This window comes from Rhinolophus sinicus, linkage group LG07 (assembly GCF_036562045.2).
Source record: "Rhinolophus sinicus isolate RSC01 linkage group LG07, ASM3656204v1, whole genome shotgun sequence".
In the NCBI taxonomy this organism is placed as follows: Eukaryota; Metazoa; Chordata; class Mammalia; order Chiroptera; family Rhinolophidae; genus Rhinolophus; species Rhinolophus sinicus.
In genome coordinates, this window is record NC_133757.1 from 67,902,757 (window position 1) to 67,923,872 (window position 21,116).

Sequence of the window (21,116 nt, forward strand, 5' to 3'; positions counted from 1 at the left end):
TGTTCTGCAATTTTTGAGGTTCCTGTTCGCAGTCTTCATCAACACAACGACAACTTTGAGGCAAGAACTATTACTACGCCAGGTTATTGTAGAGGAAGTTGGCGTTCAAAAGGTCAATCAAGTTGCTCAAAGACACAGTATGAACGTTAATTAGGGAGTTGGAGTGAAAGCCCCAGATCTGTCTGGCTCCCAGACAGATGTCTTTGGGACATTTCCTTGGCCGAACCTCATCCACTACTCTGGCCTCAGTTTACCCACTAGTCCCCAAGCTTCTAATGACAGAGACAGAGTGGGTAGAAAGAATGGCCTAACCTACTAAATTGAGATGACAAATTAGTAAATTGAGTATGCCCACTGCCAACCTAATGTCTCAGCCACCAATTCAATGCCAACAGGAGTCCCCCACTTGGCGGTGGCACAGGAGAGACCTTATTCAGTAAAAAGAGCCCTAGCTGAGGGATGGCTCATCTGAAGTAGTTTAGGTGAAGCAGGTCACATGTTACAGCTCAAATGACAAACACAGAAAATATAGCCAGCCGTTCTGATTAATTAGAGGTGACTTATATAGAGGGTCCACCCACCCCAGGTTCGTGATTGGTCCATTCCTAGGCAAATAACTCCCAACTTTTACAGTTTGATTGATCGGTATAACACGGTCTTTTTTTTTTAGGTTTCGGTTGTATATAGCACTGTCTTGATTGGTCGGCTGTATGAATTCTGATTGGTCAGTAAAAATGCAATGAGGCTATCATTGCTCAGCTCCAATTGGGCAGGGCAGGTCTTCAGTTCACTGGTCAAATTGCAGTCCTAGGTGCTCTCTTACAAGGGTCAGCTTGGTTTGCAGGAGCACAGGCAGGAGGCTGGAGGCCCCAGCCTGTGGCTTTTCCCTGATAGGCAGCTTGGGTGAGAGGCCCCTGTAAACAATGGCTGCTAGTCTCTGGTTGTGAAATTGATCCCAGTTAACCACAAAGAGTACTTCCTGGCAGGTTCAGTTGAAGAAACAGGCTAGGGAAGGGGAGCACCTGGTCCCGGATCAGCTGGCATGTGGCGGATGAGAAGAATACGTGGGGTAACTGTGTTCCAGGCAGGGATCATAGCAAGTGTACGGGCCCTGAGGTTGGAACAAACATGGATAGTTGGGGGGAGTCAAGCAGGGTGTGGAAAGAGAGCAGAGAGCACATTGGAAGGGTGCTCAGGGGCCAGATCACAGCGGTCCTAGAGGCCTCAACTCAAGCTGCCACCTGTCCCCAGATGCTAGGACTTTGCCCACTCGCCCAGAGTGGAGGATGGACCTGTGCTCTGGAAGGGCCAGACTTCCGGGCCTGAAGGCCTGACAGCACATTCCAGACGCAGCGGCCCACGTGGGCCTGTGCAGTGAGATGCAGTGATGCGACCGGCTGGGAATGGTTTCAACAGACTGCAGCATCCTCCCAAACCTGCCCAGCCCACCCCAAGATGCCCTGAGGGGCATTGATCTCAGACCTGACTCACACCAGAGGTTGCCTTCCTTGCCTTGGAGGGAGGGGCTGAATCAGCCGGGCCTGGTCCCCCAAGACCTAGAGACACCCCCTCGCACTCCCTCAGTACGGCATAGTCAGGATCATGAGCTACAAGCCAAGACTTCTGAATTCTTTCACCTTTCCTTATGCCTCAGTTTTCCCTTCTGTTCTGTGGAACATCAGATACCCTGAATCAGTATTTCCCCAAGAGCTGGGTTCCTGGATCTGGGCGGCAAGAAAGTTATTCTTTCAGTTCCCACTCAACATGGGAGGTCTCACTTAGTACTCACCTATATTTAGCTTCTGTCTCAGCTCCTGGGCTGTGATCCTACTGATCTGAGAATTTGTCACCTCATTTTTCACCTTGTATTTCTATTTATGGCTTATTGACTATGTGTCAATGTGTGGCACTGGCTTTCCACTCCTGATGGCGACATCAAGTATCCTTATTTTCCTAAGCAAGAAAAATGTTAACACACAAGGCAGGTGGAGAAGGATGCAAATAAATGGAGAATACAGCATCAAGAGGTTGGAGTTCGGGTAACACTGTATTTCAGAAACTGTTTGTGTATGTTGGGTTCTCACCCAAGATGTTTCATCTAAATCGAGCCAGGATATATTCAGATAAACCTGGATTATGCGTTGCTCTATGAGACTTTGGAAGTGTTCTTACTGAGAAAGCCAAGGAAAGGAAGGGGACGTCTAGACAGAAGAAGATGGTATTGGATTCCTGGGGCTGCCATAACAAATTACCACAAACTTGGTGTCTTAAACAACAGAAACTTATTGTCTTCCAGTTCTGGAGGCCAGAAGTCTAAACTCAAGGTGTCTACAGGACTGCACTCCTTCCAAAGGACTCAGAAGAGGGTCCTTCCTGCTTCTCCCAGCTTCTGGAGGCTCCAAGTATCCCTGGGCTTGTGCCCGCACCCCTCTAACTTCTGCCTACATTGTCACATGGCCTCTCCTTGTGTGTCTGTCAAGTCTCCCTGTTTCTCTCAGAAGGATTCTTGTGACTGACTGCACTTAGGACCCACCAGGATGGTCTCCTCATTTGAAAATCTGCCAAAACTCTTTTTGCAAATAAGGTAAAATGCAGAGGTTCCAGGGATTACAATGTGGACATACCTTTGCGGGCCAATCATAGAGACAAAAGGGAATGTGCTTTATGGTTTGTGATCAGAAAATAAGTTATTCAAGGACGTTATGGGGACACGGTACATTTGAGCCAGATGGTGGGTTAGATTGCAGCTTGGTTATGATGGAGGACCTCACCTTTAGGTGACATGTCCGGTGTGTTTACAGGTGAAGCGGCACCCTCCCTAGGGCTTACTCTCAAATATTCACTTATATAAAAATATCACTGTGTGTATTTTTTGAGGTATAACATAAAGTAGTGCACACATCAAGAATACAGCTCCATTAATTTTCACAAATCGAACACACAGGTGTTCCAAAGAATACCCAGCCAGCAAAACCCCTTTATGCCCTTTGTCACTACCCCTGAGGGTGACACCCCCATCCTGACGCCTCACTTACACCATAGGTTAGTTTTCCTTTTGTAGAATGTCACACGAATAAACCCTTTTTGTGTCTGGCTGCTTCTACTCACCATGACATCTGAGATGCATCCATGTTGTTGTGTGTTTTGAGGGTTACTCTTTTTCATGGCTATGTAGTGTTCCCTTGTGTGCACTTCCTGCAGTGCAGTGACCCTGCTGATGGACAGCAAAAATTAAAGATAGAATTGGGGACTCCAGGAACAGGGTGTTCATTGTGCTTCACCCCCACTAAGGTGGCTCTAATCAAAACAATAGACCATCACAAGTGTTGGCAAGGATGTAGAGTAACTCATGTGCGGTGGACAGGAATGTAAAATGGGGCAGCCACTGTGGAAAACAGTCTGGAAGTTCTTCGAAAAGCTAAACATAGAATAACCATATGACCCAGGAATTCTACTCCTGGTATATGCACGAGAGAATTAAAAACATACATTCACATCAACAACTGTACACACATTAATCACAGCGCAACAAGGTAGACACAGCCCAAATATCAATCAACAGGTGATGGACAAACACAGTGTGGCCTGTCCACACATGGGAGTATTTACTTGGCCATGAAAAGGAGGGAGGCACTGACACTCGCTACAACGTGGATGGACCCTGAACACACAGTGCTCATGAGAGAAGCCAGACACACAGGCCACACAGTGTGTGATTCCACTTATGGGAAATATGCACAACAGGCGTGGCCACAGACAGGACATGGGTTCCTGGTTGTCAAGGGCTGGGGGAGGGGGTGGGGAGTGGATGCTAATGGGGACAAGGTTTTATTTAGGGGCTATGGAATGTTCTGGAACTAGAGAGAGGTGGTTGGAAACACTGTGTGCTGTGTGAACTATATTTCAAGGAAGCGGTTATTAAACTCCAACAATACCTGGGGCAGGGCCAGCTTCCCGGGTTGGGTCCCGCCCGTCACACAAGGCCCCAATGATGGTATTCCTGGGGTTTGGGATGGGGGCATTCCAGGAAGGGAAGACCAAGTTTCTGGCTGGCTGGTAGGTGGGGAATGTGACTCCGAGTCTGTGTGCGGTGCCTCTACACAGCAAGGTCAGATTTATGTCATTCCATTCTTCCAGCCTTCCCTTTCCTGGCTCCGTTTTCAGAGGAGGAACCCAGGCGTGGGGCAGTGATGCACGCATGAAAGTCTCTCGGGTGCTGGCCTCAGGGTCCCCAGTGTGGGAAGATAGGCTGGGCTGGGCCCAGGCCATAGGGACACGCTCCTCCAGCTCAGTCCTGGGGTCCTGGGGCCAGGAAGAGGCATTGGGAAATCTCCAGATCCACCAGGAAGGCACCCCAGAGTCTGGACAGACCGGTTACCCCTCCAGTGTTCCTTGGGCAGGCTTGTCACCTTTTCTTCACCCCGGTACTATTTAAAGGTGCTACCAGAGGCCATGGCTGTAGGACTGGGGGCAGGGGCAGGGATCAGAGCCCTGGGATGTGACATGGGTAGGGCCTTGGGGAAGTCGCTGTCCCTCCTAGGCTTTGGTTTGCCCACCTACCAATGATGATGCCTCTCGGCTCTAGTCTGTGAAGTTTTACTACACTCACCATTCAGGGCCCAGGTCACAGGGTGGCTCCCTGTGGGGTTCGGGTGTGTCTAAATGAAGAGCAGATGTGGATGTAAACAGGGCCACCCCACCCTTCATGCCTCCGATGTGCAGCTCCAGACGCTGGGAATGGGGTGCTGGCCTCGCTCATCCATGTCCCCATCAGCTGGCCACAGACTTGCCCATGTGTCCATCCTCCCATGGGCTACCTTCCCACCCACCAGACCCCCTCCATCCCTCCACCCACCTGCCCAAACACCTGTGTGCACACTGTCCCCCAAATGTTCACCTGCTGCTCCACCCACACACTCCCCATGCCCACCCATCAGGGAAGTCCCTTGACCCAGGGCCTGCCTGGCTCTCGGGAAGCTCCTGTTGGGAGGGCAAGCGAGTCCCACCTGGGCATGCCAGTCCAGGGGCCCAGTCCACACAGAGGACACTCGGGCCAGACCTTCCCACCCAATCTCTGACCCCTGAGCAGCCCCACTTCTCCCTGTCTCTCTCATCTCTCTCCGTCTCTTACCCCGTCTTTCCCTGTCTCACAATCTCTCTCTCCTCCTCCGTCTCTGTGTCTGACAGTCTCTGTATCTCTGGCTCTCCCCATCTCTCACAGGTTCTGTCTCCCTCTTTCTACGTCCCTCAAGTCTCTGTCTCATTCTCACTGTCTCTGTCTCTATCTCTGCGTCTGTCTCTGCGTCTCTGTCCCCCACACCGGTGTCTGTGCATCTGCCTCTCTCATACTCACACTCAGTGACTCATGGACATGCACCGCCCTCACAAGACAAACACACGCGGTGGCCCAAGAGGGTTTTCCTGAATGGGACCCCCGCCCAGTGTTCTGGCCCCGCCCCAGTTGCCCCGCTCTTGCGGCTCTGGCCTCGCCCCTGAGGCTCCCTATTAGCCCTTTCGGGGCGTCCCCTTTGGGCGCTCCGCCCCTGGCCCCCGCAATGGCAGAGCCGCGGACGTGCTTGGAGAGGCAAGAGCAGAGCAGACCGAGAGCGGGTGGGAGGCAAGGCCATGCAGGGCCACCTGTGGCTGGGCCTGGCGTGCCTGCTGCTGGCACAGGCACCCCGCGCCGCCGGGACATCAAGTGGTCCTCGGAGACCACGCAGCTATCCACACCTGGAGGGCGACGTGCGCTGGCGGCGCCTCTTCTCCTCCACCCACTTCTTTCTGCGGGTGGACCACAGCGGCCGCGTGCAAGGCACCCGCTGGCGCCACAGCGCTGACAGTGAGTCGCAGGGGCTACCCAGGGACAGGGGTGGGGGTGGGGGGGTCAGGGCAAATAGGAGGACAAAAACAACTGCAGCAGTAATCATAACAATAAGCTAGTTAGCGGGGCCCTCCCTCATGCGTCCCGGGGGCTCCTCTGGTCGTGTGTCATTAGCCAACTGATTTCTGTCTGGGGCCTCATTTTCCTCAACTGTAAAATGGACCCAACCCGAATGGTCACAGAGGACGCTCCCAGCTCCAGGCCTGGCTCAATAGCAGAGGAGGGTCTTTGCAGGATAGTTGAAGTTGGGCTCAATGGGCCCATTTACAGAGGGGAAACTGAGGCTCCAGGAAGGGCCCTATTACATAATGCAATGGGGGCAGAACTGGGAGTCTAAACTTGACTCCCCACAATGCAGAACAAAGCTCAGGACCTGCCTGGGTTGGGGGACCCCTCTATTTCTTCCTAGGCAGCTGAGGCAGAGAGGGGAAATGACCTGCCCTGGGGCACACTGCCAGGGGTTGGTGTTTGCTGGTCCTCCTTGATGCTCAAGAATCTCATGGAGTTGGGGTCACTGTTTCTGCTGCCCCACCCAGTAAACAACAGGCACTCAATAAGTATCTGTGGAATGTATGAGGCAAGAGGAGATGCAAGGGCAAAAAGGAGGAGGTTGGGGACAGCTGGGCAGCCAGGGCAGTTGGTGAACCACAGCTCTGAGGTCTGAGCAGGGGGAGCTGGGGGCGGGGGGCTGAGCTAATCACCAGCCACTGCCTGAGTCACCACCATTAGGGCAGATAATCACCCCTGCCCTTCCCAGATGCCTTCATTTGGGGTCCCAAGGCCCTCATTAACCTCACCAGAGCAATGACAGGGGACTGGCTGGGCCAGCCAACTTACAGGCTAGGTGGTGGGTACGGCCAGGCAGGATGGCTTCAGGCTGGGGATGAGGCCTGGCTCTGCTAGGTGATCTGGGATAGTCACTGCTTCTTTCTGAGCCTCGGTTTCCTGATCTGGGTAGTGATGGGAGTGGCAGATGGTTGACAGCTCTGTGTGGGTGGGGCTTGGAGCTCTTGTCTCCATTAATTTGGTGGTTATTAATTGGGTACCTCTTGTAGGCTGTGCTGGGCACGGGGGACATAGAAGTGACCAGAACATCCCACCTTCATGGGGTTCCAGAGCAAAGGGTAAAGCAGTTAAACAAGTGAACAAGTAATATGATAATTTGAGAGGGGACCACATGGGGTGCAAAGAAAATGAAAACAGGATGCAAGGGAGGCCACTTTATCTAGGAGGTTGGGGGGGCCTCTCACATGAGGGGGACTTGAGTTGAGCCTCATAGAGACAGGAGCTGACCATGCACAAGAGAAGCCAGGGACCCAGCCAAGGGAACAGCAGGTGCAAGGTCATGGGGTGAGTTCCCCATCGCTTCAGTCATTCAAGTCTAGATTGAAGACCAGAGGGCAAGGCCTTGACTCCAGATTACGTCCCAATGCATGGGTGGGGCTGAGGCTGTGTGTGGCCACTCATCCTGCGGTCCTGTTTCGCTGGACAGGAAACATCGGTTCAGAGCCAGGCAGAGCTTACTCAGGGTAACCCACTGACAGATGGGGTCTGAAGCTGGTTCTATCACTTCCCAGTCCTCAATTTCCCACTCTGGGAAGTGGGCAGTCAGCACCTCTCGCCTGGAGCTGCTGTGAGCTTAGTGGGGGTACAGCGTGTGGCATTGGTGCTCAAGCAGTGTTACCGGCTATCAATTATCGAGTGGAACGCACTGAGCTGTAAACACCACATGTCCCACCCCCCAGGCCTTTGTCTGGGCCATGCCTCCCATCTGGCATCTGTCTCCCCATAACTGTGCTGCTGCAGCTGGCCAAGTTGTCAGGGCTGGACGTGGCAGTGGCAGTGAAGACTGTTGGGGAGAAGGGCTCGGAGTCACTTACACTCGTTACTTGTTCTTACTGAAATCAGCACACTTGCACCAACCTCCTCAACCCTGACATAACTAAGACCCTCCCCGCTCCACAGCTTGCCGTGGCTCCCCAGTGACCTCCAGAGAAAGCCAGACCCCCTCCCCACTTACGTCCTCCAACCTGTAAGGGCCACATCCTCAGGGAAGCTCCTGGAAGGGCCTATGTGGCCCCCAGTGCACCCCCACACCCAGAAAGAGGCCGGTGGTGCTTGAAGGACGTTACCTGAATGAAGGAATGAATGAATGAATGAGTGAACTAGTGAGTGAGAGCCTTGCGGGGAGCCTCGGGGGCCAGGGCCCTGACCCAGACGCCCCCCACAGGTATTATTGAGATCCGCTCTATCCGTGTGGGCGTCGTGGCCCTCAAGGCCATGCACACCGGTTTCTTCGTAGCCATGAGCCGCCGGGGCCGCCTCTACGGGTCGGTGAGTGCAGGGCAGGGGTGTCCGGTGGCGGTGGGCACTGGCCTGAGGTGGGCTCAGTGGTTGCCTCACACGCCCGACCCCGCAGCGGGTCTACACTGTGCACTGCAGGTTCCGGGAGCGCATTGAGGAAAATGGCTACAACACCTACACCTCGCTCCACTGGCGTCATCACGGCAGGCCCATGTTCCTGGCGCTGGACCAGCGAGGAGTCCCGCGGCGTGGCAGCCAGACCCGGCAGCAACACCTATCCACCCACTTCCTGCCCATCCTAGTCTCCTGAGGCCCCAAGGGGCTGTGAGAAACGGCTGGAGGAGATTTCAGAAGATGCCCCAGGCAGGTGGCCAGGAGCGGGAGGCTGGGGGAGGCCCAGGCCATGGCCGAGCCTTGTCCGGTCACTCATTCATTTCCCAAGTATTGAGTGCCTGCTGTGTGCTGGGTGCTGGTGACCCTGCAGAACCCCCACAGATGTGGTCTGGCCCTCGGGGAGCTCTTGTCTGAGTCTGAGTCGACACTGAGCTGAGCAGGGGCTACAGGTGTCCAGTCACAAGCTAGGGGGCGAGGAGGCCCAGACAAGGCACCTCCAGGGCTGGAGACTGAAGGATCTGGCCCTGGGTGGCTGGAAGGTCTGGGAAGGGCCTTCCTAGAGACAGCCTAGGCCAAGGCTCAGCATTGGGAATCCTTTAGGATGTTGAGGCAGCGAGAGAGGGGAGCCCAGGGGGAGCGAGGCGTCTGCGGGTGACACAGACACCCCAAGGTTTCGGGACCTGCGAACATGCCACCTCTCACGGCCGAGGGGCTTTGCAAGTGGATTAAGTCAGGGCCCCCGAGATGAGGATGACCCTGGATTCCAGGGGGCCCAGTGTCATCACCGGGTCCTCATAAGAGGGAGGCAGGAGGCTCAGAGTCAGAGACATGGAAGAGGCTGCACTGCTGGCTGTGACGATGGAGGAGGGGCCACGAGCCAGGGACGCGGTGCCTCTAGAAGCTGGAACAGGCCGGAAACGGTTCTCCCGGGGCCTCTGGAAGGACCGGCCCTGCCCGCACCTGCGTTTAGCCCCGGGAGGCCTGTGTGGGACTCCTGACCACAGGACAGTCAGAGAATAAATGTGTGTGGTTTAACCCACAGTCTTGGTGATGTCATAGCAGCCATAGGAACATACACGCAGGATCTGAGATTGAGTAATGTCCTCAGAGCTCCTGAGTTCTGGGAAGGGGGGGTTACAGGCCGAGGGGCTTTATGTCAGCCTCCTCTACGGGCTGGTGGAGGGACATGGGGCATGCCATGCCTGAGGGAGGTTGCCCACTGCCCTCCCAGCACGCAAGGCCCCTAGCCCGGGTCTCAGCTCTGCAGCCTTGGACCAAGCAGTTTTACTCTGGGCCTGTTTCCTGTTTTATAAAATGGGGATGATGCCATTTACCCCATGGCGTTTTGTGGGGGCTAACACAGGAGCCCCTCCCAACCTGAGGTGGAACATTCTGCTTGGCGCAGGTGACAGTCCCTGGGGGTGGGGTGAGGGATCCCACCCCTCCCAGCCACTGCCTTCCACTTAAAATACAGAAAACAAAGTAGGAGGGCACTTGTGGGGGCCTGCAGAGTGGACGCTCACTGTGGTCAGGGTCAGTGGTTCCACCTGGGTGACCCTGCATTCTAGAACAGCACACGTGCACAGACACCACAGGCTGTGTGAAGGGCGGGGTGCGGGGCAGCTGGGGAGGCCCCACCTGGCAGTGCAGCGCAGCGGGGTTTCCCACACAGGGTCTCTACACCTTTCTGGTGACGGTCGCCGGCCACTCCCGGGTTCCAGTCTAGGAGGCGGTGTTGGCTGGTGCCTGAGAGGCACAACCCCAGAGGGCGGCACAGAAGGAAAACACCAACCACCGGCTTCCTTTCTAAGTAGGTGTATTTTTAAATAACTTTCAAGATACACATATTTTTTCTTTTAAAAAAAGTCTCTGAGCAGTTTTGTCCTGTCTTGCTGGTCATCCTGGTGATCCCCCAAGCCCCCTGCACTCAGGGTGGCCGAGCCAGCGGGGCCGAGATGCCAGCCAAGTGGCTCCACCCTGTCTTTCCACAGACCATGCAGGGCCATTTATTTCAAAGCAGTAATAATTTAAAATTATAAAACCTTCCCACTGTTGGACATGTGGAGGGTGAGGTTGGACAAATGGGATGGGGAGGCCGGGGCACCCATGCCGCTCCGCGGTGTCTCTGGGGAGAGCCGGCCTCCTGTGCAGCCTGGAGGCCACGGGTCATCCGAGCCTCTGCCCACAGCTGGGGTGCGGCCACACCGGAGTCCACGGTGGGGGGGCGGGGAAGCACCTCCTGGGCTCTGGGACATTGGAGTCCCTGTGCCTGCCGGGCCTGTGTGAGGCGGGTCCTGTGCTCTCTTGGGACTGCGGGGGGGCCTCAGGAGTTGCTTGCTGGGTTCTCGTTGCTGGGCGAGCTGGAAGAGGAGGAGGACGAAGACGAGGAGAAAGTCACCCCAGTCAGGCCCGGAGGGTTGGTGGCTGTGTTCTGTCCTGTGAGGCTCTTTCGGCAGACGGGGCAGCTGTCATGCTGTGTGGGGACAGAGTGGGAGAAGGGAGCAGTTCAGAATCTGGTGGGGCGGGGAGGCCCGGTGACAGTGGCCGCCCGCTCACCTGCTCCAGCCAGGGCACAATACAGCCGTCGTGGAACAGGTGGTTGCACGGCAGCTGCCGCACGCGCTCGCCCAGCCCGTAGTCGTCCTTGCACACGGGGCACTCCAGCCCGGAGCCTGTAGGGACAGAGTGGAAGCCCATGACACCCCCAACCAAAGCTGTCCTACTGCCCACTGGGGAGTCTGCCTGTCCAGGGCCACCTTGGACCCAAGGGAACAGAGGGGACACTGACAAAGCCTCCCAGTTCAAGCCGAACTGGGCTCTAACAGAAAAGTCCCAGGGACAGTGTCGTGAAAAGAAAGGAAGCTGGGCAACTGAGGGCCTCCTACCTACGTGCTCCTCGGTGACAGGGACGGTGGGGAGGGCCTGGATTTTCTCTTTGTCTGCGGGCGGGGGGCCCGTGTTTTCAAACTGATTGAGGAGCTGAAAGACAAGAGGCCAGAGGGCAGGAGCTCGGTCGGCGGGCGGGGCCCCTTGCCCCGCCTGGCTCTGAAATGCAAGGCTGGGTTACCTGCAAAAGCACCGAGGACGTGTTTGTCCTGTTCCCCAGATCCCCCATATGGGGATCAGAGGTCAGTCACCCCACGAGGCCCAGCCACAGGCTCCTGCCCGCTCTTCTGCTTGTCTAGTCAGTGTCACCTCGAAGCCAGGGCAGGAGGGCGGTGCCCTGTGGACAGCAGAGCCCTCCCACAAGGCCAAGGGTCCCACCCAGGGGCTTATGTGGTGCCGTGAGACACCAGTGAGAACCAGAGGGCTGTCATGCCACAGACAAAACACTCCAGTGGGTCACTGGTGAATGGCCCTGAAGATGGATCATTCATGCCTCACAAGGGTCACTGAGGTCACAATGAACACCCACAGGGGCCAAATCCAGGACCTGTGGGGCCAGTGCCAGAGGAGAGCACTTGTTTGTGCACCCTGGCCTCAGGAGGGGGTCCCTCACTCCCGTACCTGCGTGATGATGGCGTCCAGCCCGTTGGCCCCCCAGGCGTAGTCCATCGGGTTTGAGTGCAGGACGCCCCTGGGCAGACACGTGTGGGGTTCAAGTGGCGGAGGGGCCGAGTAGGGCTGGGGGACCCACCCCACTACTCACCAGGGGCCTAGGCCCAGGTTGGGGATGGTGGCCGGAGTGATGATGCCGTTGACCAGCTGCTGGATGATCCTGCAACGGCCGGACTGCGGTCAGCGCCACCTGCGCCGGCGCGGGGACGTGTGCCCAGCTGCCCAATGCACAGCATTTAAAGGCTGTGCTTTCCACAAGCAGGACTCGTGGCTACATGGGCCCAGAGCGGCACCTCCCCCAGGTCCCAGGCCAGGTCCTCCAAGGCCTGGACAGCACCCGTGCACATCACAACACCCCACCCGACTTCACAACCAGGGATGTGTCCGTCCCGGAGGTCATGAGAGCCTGAGCTCAGTGGTGTCAGGTCCATCCTGGGCGTAAGGAGCCCAGCCCACCCCTCGGGGTGGGATGGGGCCTGCAAGGAGCCTGTAGCTTTTGTTCTGTCCTGAGCACATGGGAGGGGAGGGGGACGGGGACAACTACAGGTCAGGGATGCCAGAGACCACCCACTCGCCACCACCGTGAGCCAAGGACCCCACGGCGAACCAGCTATGCCATGCCAATGAGACCCTGCTCAGGACGATGGGGACACACTGGGACATGAGGCTCCCAACCCTGTCCAGGTCCTTGAGCCACACTCCAGTCCTTCCACACCCCATCCTGCATGATGGGCTCGGAGGACTCTTCTTCGTTGGGGGTGGGGCAGGCTCGAAGCCCCCACCAGGGTCCCGCCAGCCCACCAGACACTCCCCAGCCTCCTCACCCTTCCAGCGTGGGGACACCTTCGTGCCGGCCAGTGGCCCGCCGCGCAGTGAGGCGGGCTCGAGGCTGCCGGGCACCATACCGGTGCCGGGACTGCTGTTCTCTCTCCCTCCGACTCTCAGGGTCCCTGCTGTCATCTGCCGGTGCCCCCGGGGGGAACGTGGGGATCTCAAAGCTGTCGTCAATGATGCCAAAAGCAAACTGCCCATAGCCCTGTGGCAGCGTGAAGAGGTGCTGGTCCACGTTCTGCAGGGAGGAAGGCCATGACCACAGGCCCCTTGCACGGGCCCCACGTGGTCCCAGGTTCAGGGCTCCTAGGGGACAGGGGCCAGCAAGGAAGTCTTGGCACACATGTGGGGGCCAGGAAGGCAGTGCAGGAGGCTCAGGATTGGAAGGAGGACAGCCTACACATTGGGGGGTGGGGTGGGTATCTCCCCCAGAGGATGAGGGGCTGCGTCTGCTCCTTCAGCCATGTGAGCCAGCTGACTCACCTCGAATGGCTGCCTGCCCTGGTCCGGGGGCGCTGTGGAGGGGGCGGAACCATTCTCTGTACTCCTGGTAGGACACAGACCAAGTCAGCAATGCGGTACACGATGGGGAAGAGGCAGGAGCCCCCATCCCGACCCTCACAGCCTCAGGGATGCATTCCACCCTCTGCAGGCGCTGCCCTTGTCCCAAGTCAGAACAGTAGGCATCTACCTCTAGCTGCCCAGGACTTCATCACCACGAGCCCTGGCCACTGCATGTCCCCCCATCTTCTGCCAGTACACACCCGACCCGAGGCCTCTGTCTGTGAGCGAGGGGCTGTGTTACCTAGTCTCTTCCGGCAGCTCCTCGATGAAACCAGACTCACATCTCGGGCAGATGTAATCCTGCGGACAAGAGAGCAGGTGAGCATGATCTTGGGGTTCCGGCATCCACCTTGGACAGCAGAAGACAGGAGTGAGCCCAGGATGGGCAACACCTAAAGGGACCCACCTGCAAAACTGCCCTAGTCCAGAGCTGGACTCAGCGGAGGCCCAGGCGTGGACACCTGTCACCCACAGCTACAACCTGTGTCTCCACCTGCTCCATTACAGGTGATCTCCCCACCCGCCCACATGCCAGAATCTGTCGGCCTGCGCCCCCCACGGAGACAGTCACTGAGTTTCAGGATCTCCACTCCACACATCAGCTGACGAAGGCTCTGACAAGGCCTGCAGCAAACAGGCCAGCTGATGTGAGTCCAGCAAGCTGTTTCAACTTATGGGAACACAGGAACATCCTCTGAGTGACCCCCACACACACACGCATACACAGGAGCCAAGGCCCAGGGCAGGCGCCTGACCCTATACTCCCGGAGGGCCACACGAGTGACTGTCTGTGGGGCTCTGGAGCTGGTCAACTCCCACTAAGGCAGCCACTGAGGGCAGGAAGCGCCACCTGGTCAGAGGAACCGGCCTGTGGACAACCCATGGAGGTATTTCTGGACTATTCTAGCAGCCCTGGCACACGGCCTGTGACCCATCCATACTGGCCACGGCCCCAGCCAAGGGGCAGAGACGGTGATATCCTAAGGGAGAGGAGGACCCACCCCAGGCACAGCACAGCCAGGTGAGTAAGCATGGACACCACGCCAATGTCCCCAAAATAGGCCCAGCCCACACTGCACTCATTGGGCACGTCAGCATATGTGCAAGTCAGAACTCACACAACAGGAGACAAGACACATGTACAAGGCCTGCTTCTGCCCAAGGTGGCATTTCAGAGGCACTGCCCGCAAGCTGCGTGGAAGATGGGGCTGTTTGTAGTCCCAGGTACATGCCACCCTCTGCAGAAGCCAGGGGGCCGGGCACCTCCATCTGGGCAGCAGGTGCCACAAAACGCACAGCAAGTGTCCCTGGCCTGCCCCACTGCCAAAGGCAAAGCTCCTGGAGCCGAGTGGGGAGCCCAGGTGGTGGCTGCGAGGTCAGGTGCCTGGCACCCAGAAGACATTCAAAACTCCTACAACCAACAACAAAAAGACAAACAACCCAGTGAAAAAGCGGCCAAAGGATCAGAAATAGGTATTTCTTCAAAGACACGCAAGTGGCGAAAAGCCCATGAAATGACGCTTGACACCACCAGGCAACAGGGAACTGCAGGTCACAACCTGTGACACACACTGCACACCCACGGGACGGCTACACTCAGACGACAGTGACAAGTGCTGGCAAGAACGCAGAGAAATCGGAACCTCCAGCACACACGGGAACATGCAGCAGGCGCCTCTGCCTAACAGTGAGCAGTTCCTCCCCCGAGGTCACCCTCCCCACACGACCCTGCAGTGCCCCTGCTAGGTGTCCACCGAGAGACCTGCACATGCACATCCACTGCAGCTCGCTTCACAATGGCCACAAGGCAGACACAACCTGTGTGTCCACCCGTGGACAAGCGTGGCCCACCCACACACATGGGGTGTCACTCGGCCATGAAAAGGAGGGAGGTGCTGATGCTCCCCACAACGTGATGGACCTTGAACACATGGTGCTCATGAGAGAAGCCGGACACACAGGCCACACAGTGTGTGATTCCACTTACGGGAAATGTCCAGAAGAGGCGCATCCACAGACAGGACGTAGTTAGTGGTTGTCAGACGCTAGGGAGGGGGTAGTGGGGGGTGACTGCTGACAGGGACTGGGCTGCTTTTGGGTGATGGAATGTTCTGGAATTGGATCAAGGGGCTAGGTACTGAACACACTGAAGTCGTAGCGCCATAAATTGTTACGAGAAACGGTAAGCAGCTCTCTAATCTCCTGAGAAAGGACATGGGGGTAAAGGTCAGCTCTGTCACAGGGAGTGACCATGACAGTCGTGGCGGTGTGGTATTCCCAGGGGGCTGGCGCTCCCCCTATTACCCCCTCCAGCCCCCAGCCTGTTTACTTCAAGGCTTCCCAGGAGCCAGGAGGCTTTGTGAAGAGGCCCAGGGTTTCCAGCCTCGTGGGTCCCTTGGGGGAAGGGTGACGGCCAGTTAGGGTGCTGGGAACACATGGCGAGCCCAGACAAGCCTGGTCAGCTCAGGGAACCCTGAGCTCAGGGTCAGGGGAAGGCCCAGAATGTCACCCACCCCACAGATGTGCCACATGGCCTCAGCCTGATCGTCAGTCTGTCCTGCTGGAAAATGGGCAACCCGTCTCCCACTGTTAAGGCCCTTGGGTGCTCCCTGTTCTCAGCCCATGCAGCCTGTCCCCTTGTCCTTGACCTCACTGAACCCAACCACTCTGCACATGTCACCACAGCACAGGGCACAATCAGCACACCATCAGCTCCAGAACAAGCCGGCCCAGCCACTCCCACAGCTCCACCCGGCCCAGGCCGCCTCCACCTGGCCCTCTCCTCAACAGCCTCGCGCTGGTCCCACCCATCCAGAGCCTGTACACTGTGCCCTCTGCCAGAGCACTCTTCCCCAGATATCTACCTGGCTGGCCCCCTGGCGGAAGCTGGGTCTCTGCTCAAACATCACCTCCCGGCTGCAAGCCTCGGTCTCCCCACCTGCAAACACAGGATGGCCTCAGCCCCAGGGCTCTGCAATCCGAAGTCACCAGGACCTGAGGACTGTGGCCCGACCATGGGGCGTGGTCAGGCCCTGCCTCTGAGAGAGCCCCACTGAGTCCAGAGCCACCCTTCTGAGCCCCAGACTTGAGGCAGGGCTCCAGCCTCTGTTTGCAGGCGATGGGGAACGGGCCAGAACCGGAGTTCTCCTGATGCTCTCCGCCTCTGAGGGCACACCCCCGAGGTTTATATTAAATTAGAGTAGCCAAAGGTAGAAAGCTGCATTCCAGAAAGGGGACTGCAGGATAGAGTGTGTCCCTCCCAAAGGGCAGAACCTGTCTCTTGGACAGGGCCCAGGTGGTTACAGCTCCTCTCCCCAGATGGGGAACAGCCCGCTCGCTGGGCCCCAACTTGTGAGCACTTATGCCTTGCTGATGACTTGTTGTGAATTAGTTACCTCTCCCCTTGGAGGAGGGTTGGGAAGGAAGGGGCCCACCCCTGCATCACCACCACAGCACAGCAACAAGCAGAGACCAAGAAAGACAGACAGATGCTAAATTCATTGAGCACCTGCTCCATGCACTGGGCCCCAGGACATGCCCAGGAGATACTATTCCAACGTACTATTCGGCCCCTCCTTGGTGACAGGACCTGGGGGCTTTGACACAGGATGGGCACCAGCTTTTATCCAAGAGCTCCTTCACACCACACAAAGGGCCCACAGCCAGGGGCATACGGTGAAGTTGGGGAAACTGAGTTGGAGACGGCTGGCTGGCACCATCGAATCACATTGAATCACAGGTCTAGTGACGTCGGCCTCTATGGCCCAGGCCCCTCAGGAGAGGCAGAGCTCCAGACGCAATGCAGACCCAGGGAGGGCGGACGGAGAACTGCGTCAGGAGTATTTGGCCTCAGACACAAACACAGATGGACCCTAGGGGTGCACTGGCTGTTCCCTCTGCCCCACACAGCCCTGCTCAGATGTCACTGGGTAGACACACCTGCCCAGACCTGGTAGGAAAGCTGACCCCACCCCAAATGTTCCCCATATCCCACAGTCACATCCCATCTGTCCCCCAAAGCACCCTATGCGCACTGCTAGATGTTGGGGTGCTGAGCCCCGCCAGGATCTGACGTCATCTCAGGCCCGCTGTGCACCAGCCATGTGTCCATCCCATATACACTTCAAGCCAGCCTGTTACGGACACCATGACAGGGACGGAGATTCCGATGGAGACATCGTGTCCCACACACACGACAGGCATGTGGGAACCTGCAGACGGAGCTTGACTTTTGGACAAACCTTGAGGATGTAGGGTACAGCCGATGCACATGAGGCCCACATCATGCTCCTGCCATCACACACCACGCCCCCCATGTCCCCAGAGCTCCGTTTCCTGGTAAGGATCAAGCCTGGGCCTGTGCACCAGCCTTGAGGCCTCCACGCCAGCCAGCCTGTCTGGTCCCTGCTCCCACATGCTGTGCCCCGGCCACGCTGCCCACCTTTCCCTGTGCATTCCAGGAGTCAGGCGCTGGGCTCCTCTGTACACACGCGCTCCCACTGGACCTCATCGAACCCATCTGACAGGCAGGGAGACTGAGGCCCAGGGACGGTGAGCAGCTCGCCCAGAGCCACACAGCTGAGAAGTGACCTCAGCCTGACCCTCCAGCCAAGCCAGCTGGTACAGAGAGGCATCTGTAAGTCCAACGTCCTGAACAGGTGCTACAATGACAGCCAGTTCCTGTCACAACAGCACCAGAAGCTGCATAAAAGCCAGCGAGAGTGTCTCACAAAGTGGGGCTAGTTTCCCACAAACAAGTCCCCACTTCCGGGTGAGTGCTGACTGGATCCTCCACTGTCACTCAGTTAAGAGCCAATTGTCCCTCCCCCAGAACAGGTGTGCCCCTTGCTGATAATCGTCACCCTGTCTGCTGAGCCTCCTGGAACCCCACTCCAAACCCACAAGCAGGCACTCTCCCACCCACCCCAACATCCCCTCCCCACTGTGATTTGCTCTTCTGACTTTAACCAACATTCTTGACTAAAGATTTTACAATCACGTGTTCAAGTATGGCTCCCTGACCAGCCTCTAAAATCTGAGGGCAAAGATCATGGCTACCTTGTCACCACTGGATTCTGTGACTAGGAATGTCCTCATCAGGCCAGTGACAGTCAGAAAAGGTCAGGGTCCTCCTGGTCCAAGGCCACATGGCCAGGACCCAGGCCCTGTGCTGGCACCAGGAAGGGAGGCCCAGAACCCCTAGCTGTGCAGACTGCCCAGCCCTGCCACAGCAGCCACAGCCCCCGGCTTCCGGATGGTTCTAGACAGGCTGCTTTGGGAACCTGAGATCTGGGACTCACACCACCTATGAAGTGCTGCATGCAACTAATCCAGGCTGGTGGGCTGTCAGGAGACCTGCCCCTTCCTGCCAGGGTCCAGAAAAAAAGGCTCAGAGATGGGGTGTGCAGGAAACCCAAGAGGCAGAAGCAAGACTTCCGGGAGGCCGGAGTGGGGCAAGTCCCCGCTCCCCAAGTCTGTGCTCACACACCTGAGGTTTCGTTTTATTTCTCCCTTCCCCTGGGGAGTGGGAAAGCCCCTTGCTACCTAGTCTCTCCTTTCAAACCCTACCTCTAGCTCCTTTTCCTCTCTGTGGCGGGGATCATGCTGACGGACTCCTTCTCCTGGCCCCTCCCAGGGAACCCCAGAGCTGGAAAGACAGGACTAAGAGTCTGGCTCTGAAATCAAAACAGGCTCTACCACCCACCAGCCAGGTGACTGTGGAGATGAAGGACAAGAAGCGCACCCTGTTGGTGCTCAAATAAATCGTCACCTCCAGATCCCACACCTCCCTCTTCCTGCTCCCTGTGAGCTGGATCGGTGGCAGATGTCAGGACCGTGGCCAGCCTGAGTGGACGTGGGCCTGTTTTTCCACCTGTGACGTGGGAGAGGGTCGGACTACACCATCGCTTTCCCTGTCAGCCTGGGGTAGGGGAACACTGGCCCCATCCTAAACTAACTGACTCAAAAACCCGAGGAAGAGGGGCCTGGAAAACTTGAACAAGCAGCCCCCTCCCGCACATGGCGCCATCAGGCCATCTTGGAAGATACTGGCCTAAATAAGCAGGAGGAAACACCGAGCCGCAGGCTAGGCTCAAGCCCCAGGGAAACGCAAGAACGCAGGCTCCGGGCTGCTGTTGGACCTGGGCAGGGCCGCAGCCGCCTCGTCCCCATGATTGAGCGCAGACGGGGGGCTTCCACCGGGCTGCCCGCAGCGACGCCGACCACGCGCTCCGGGAACAAACCCCGGACACTACTCCTCAGGCGCCCCGCTTCCTCTTGGGAGGGCGTGCCGGAGCAGGTCACGCGGCTTCTGCAGGCCTCAGTTTCCCCATCGGTGACCCAGGGGCCTCATGGGGCGGAAAGCCGCGGATCCGGGGTCACCGGCCCCGCTGCGCCACCGGGGACAGGCCCCGCCTCGGGGCCCTCCGCTGAGCCCCGGGCCGACGCCACTGGGCCTCAGTTTCCCCGTCTGTGCCAGCTCGCCTCAGGCCGAAGGAGAGGGCCCACCGACCGCCGCCCCGACACGGGGCTCACCGGCAGGCGCGGCACGATCTCGACCGAGCAGCAGTGGCAGAAGTACCGTCCGGGCTGCGGCGATGCCTCAGCCATGGCCACCGCCACCTCCTCCGCGCCGCCCGCCCCCCGCGCGGCGCCCGCCGCTGGCAGTTTGCTGCTCCCTCGCCGGCCGTCGCGCCCGCGCACGCTCACGCACGGCACGCACGGCGTGGGGCGGAGCGGGGCGCGCGGGAGCAGGACAAGCAGCGCGCACAGCTAGCAGAGGGCCGACGACGGTGGCCGCCGAGGGGCAAACTAGAAGCGGGAGTCTTTTGAGCTGAGCGCCGGGCAGGGGTTGGGGCCAGGCCTGGAGGCTTCGGAGACCGCGAAGCCGGGCCTGAGCCTAACGAGGTCCAGCCAAACCCACAAAAGCCCTCACTATCCTCCTTATTTCTCCTACCTCAAGTTCCACTATCTCCCTTCACTGTCCTCATTGATCCTGGGACGCGACTAGCGCGCTCTCACCTCCCGACCTTTGCACTGGCTGTGCCCGTCTGGTGCTCCGTTCCCCCAGACACCCGCTTGGCGTTCCTCACGTCTTTCAAAGCTCACCTACTGAGATGCCCTTCTCAGTAGCACCTATTACCACCTGATGAAATGTAGGGTCAGCTCCACAGCAGATGGGATGTTTGTATTTCGTTCTCGGCTGAACTCAATAACAGTGTCTCCTTCCAGGCAGTCCATAAACACTCGGTGAATGAATGTGGACAGGATCGATGGAAATTCCAGCCCAGTCATGCATTTATTTATTTATCCACTCAACAAACATTCATTGAGCAACTGCTGCATGCCAGACCTTGTGCGGGGTGCAAGGACACAGCAGGGAAACGACAATGAAAATGGTGCTCTGAAATACTCCATGGCTGCAGGAGGCCAGAGATGGATGCAGACACCCCCCTCCCTGATGTTCAGCGAAACGATGGGACTCTTTAAGATGGCCCTGGTTTTGCCTGGGGAGACAGACAGGGCTTCCCAGGGAAGGGGGCATTGGATGCCAGGTTTGGAAGAATTAATAGGAGTTGGTTGGGGAAGGAGGCATCGGAGCCAGGGCGTTGAGGAATTAAACATGGGAGCCTGTGTATAACGGGTCTTGAACGTCAAAAGGCTAGGGACAGGGACCTGCCCAGCCACGGTCTTTTTCCCTTCAAAGCTCACAGGTAATTCCAAGCCATTCCTGTTCTGACCACCAGAGTGCGCGCCGGCTCCATCACTGGGAATCCAGGAAATTCCCCAGGTCCACCGAGGGCCGGTCCTTTGCTTCAGGCCACTCTTGCCCTGGCTCACTTCACACCACCGACATTCATGCATT

At 57.6% G+C, this 21,116-nt stretch overlaps 2 protein-coding genes across 5 annotated transcripts; one reads left to right on the top strand and one right to left on the bottom strand.

Moving 5' to 3' along the window:
* The first annotated feature begins 5,466 nt into the window (after positions 1-5,466).
* On the top strand, positions 5,467-8,618 carry FGF22 (fibroblast growth factor 22). Its single transcript, XM_019716002.2, has 3 exons — positions 5,467-5,839; positions 8,112-8,215; positions 8,301-8,618. Exons 1-3 carry the CDS (start codon positions 5,626-5,628, stop codon positions 8,493-8,495), a joined length of 513 nt encoding a protein of 170 aa, XP_019571561.2. The 5' UTR covers positions 5,467-5,625; the 3' UTR covers positions 8,496-8,618.
* A 1,480-nt stretch (positions 8,619-10,098) lies between these two features.
* RNF126 (ring finger protein 126) lies at positions 10,099-19,972 on the bottom strand. 4 transcript variants are annotated; one of them, XM_019716030.2, is made up of 10 exons: positions 19,787-19,950; positions 16,117-16,190; positions 13,494-13,552; positions 13,172-13,235; positions 12,682-12,926; positions 11,949-12,017; positions 11,807-11,876; positions 11,185-11,278; positions 10,856-10,971; positions 10,099-10,659 (listed from the first exon to the last, which is right to left on the bottom strand). In XM_019716030.2, exons 2-10 carry the CDS (start codon positions 16,156-16,158, stop codon positions 10,333-10,335), a joined length of 1,086 nt encoding a protein of 361 aa, XP_019571589.2. In that variant the 5' UTR covers positions 16,159-16,190; positions 19,787-19,950; the 3' UTR covers positions 10,099-10,332. The 4 variants fall into 4 exon arrangements, with proteins under 4 accessions (XP_019571589.2, XP_074193464.1, XP_019571587.2 ...); XM_074337363.1 differs by having other exon boundaries at positions 10,099-10,772; XM_019716028.2 differs by lacking the exon at positions 16,117-16,190 and having other exon boundaries at positions 19,787-19,972.
* Between the last annotated feature and the right edge of the window lie 1,144 nt (positions 19,973-21,116).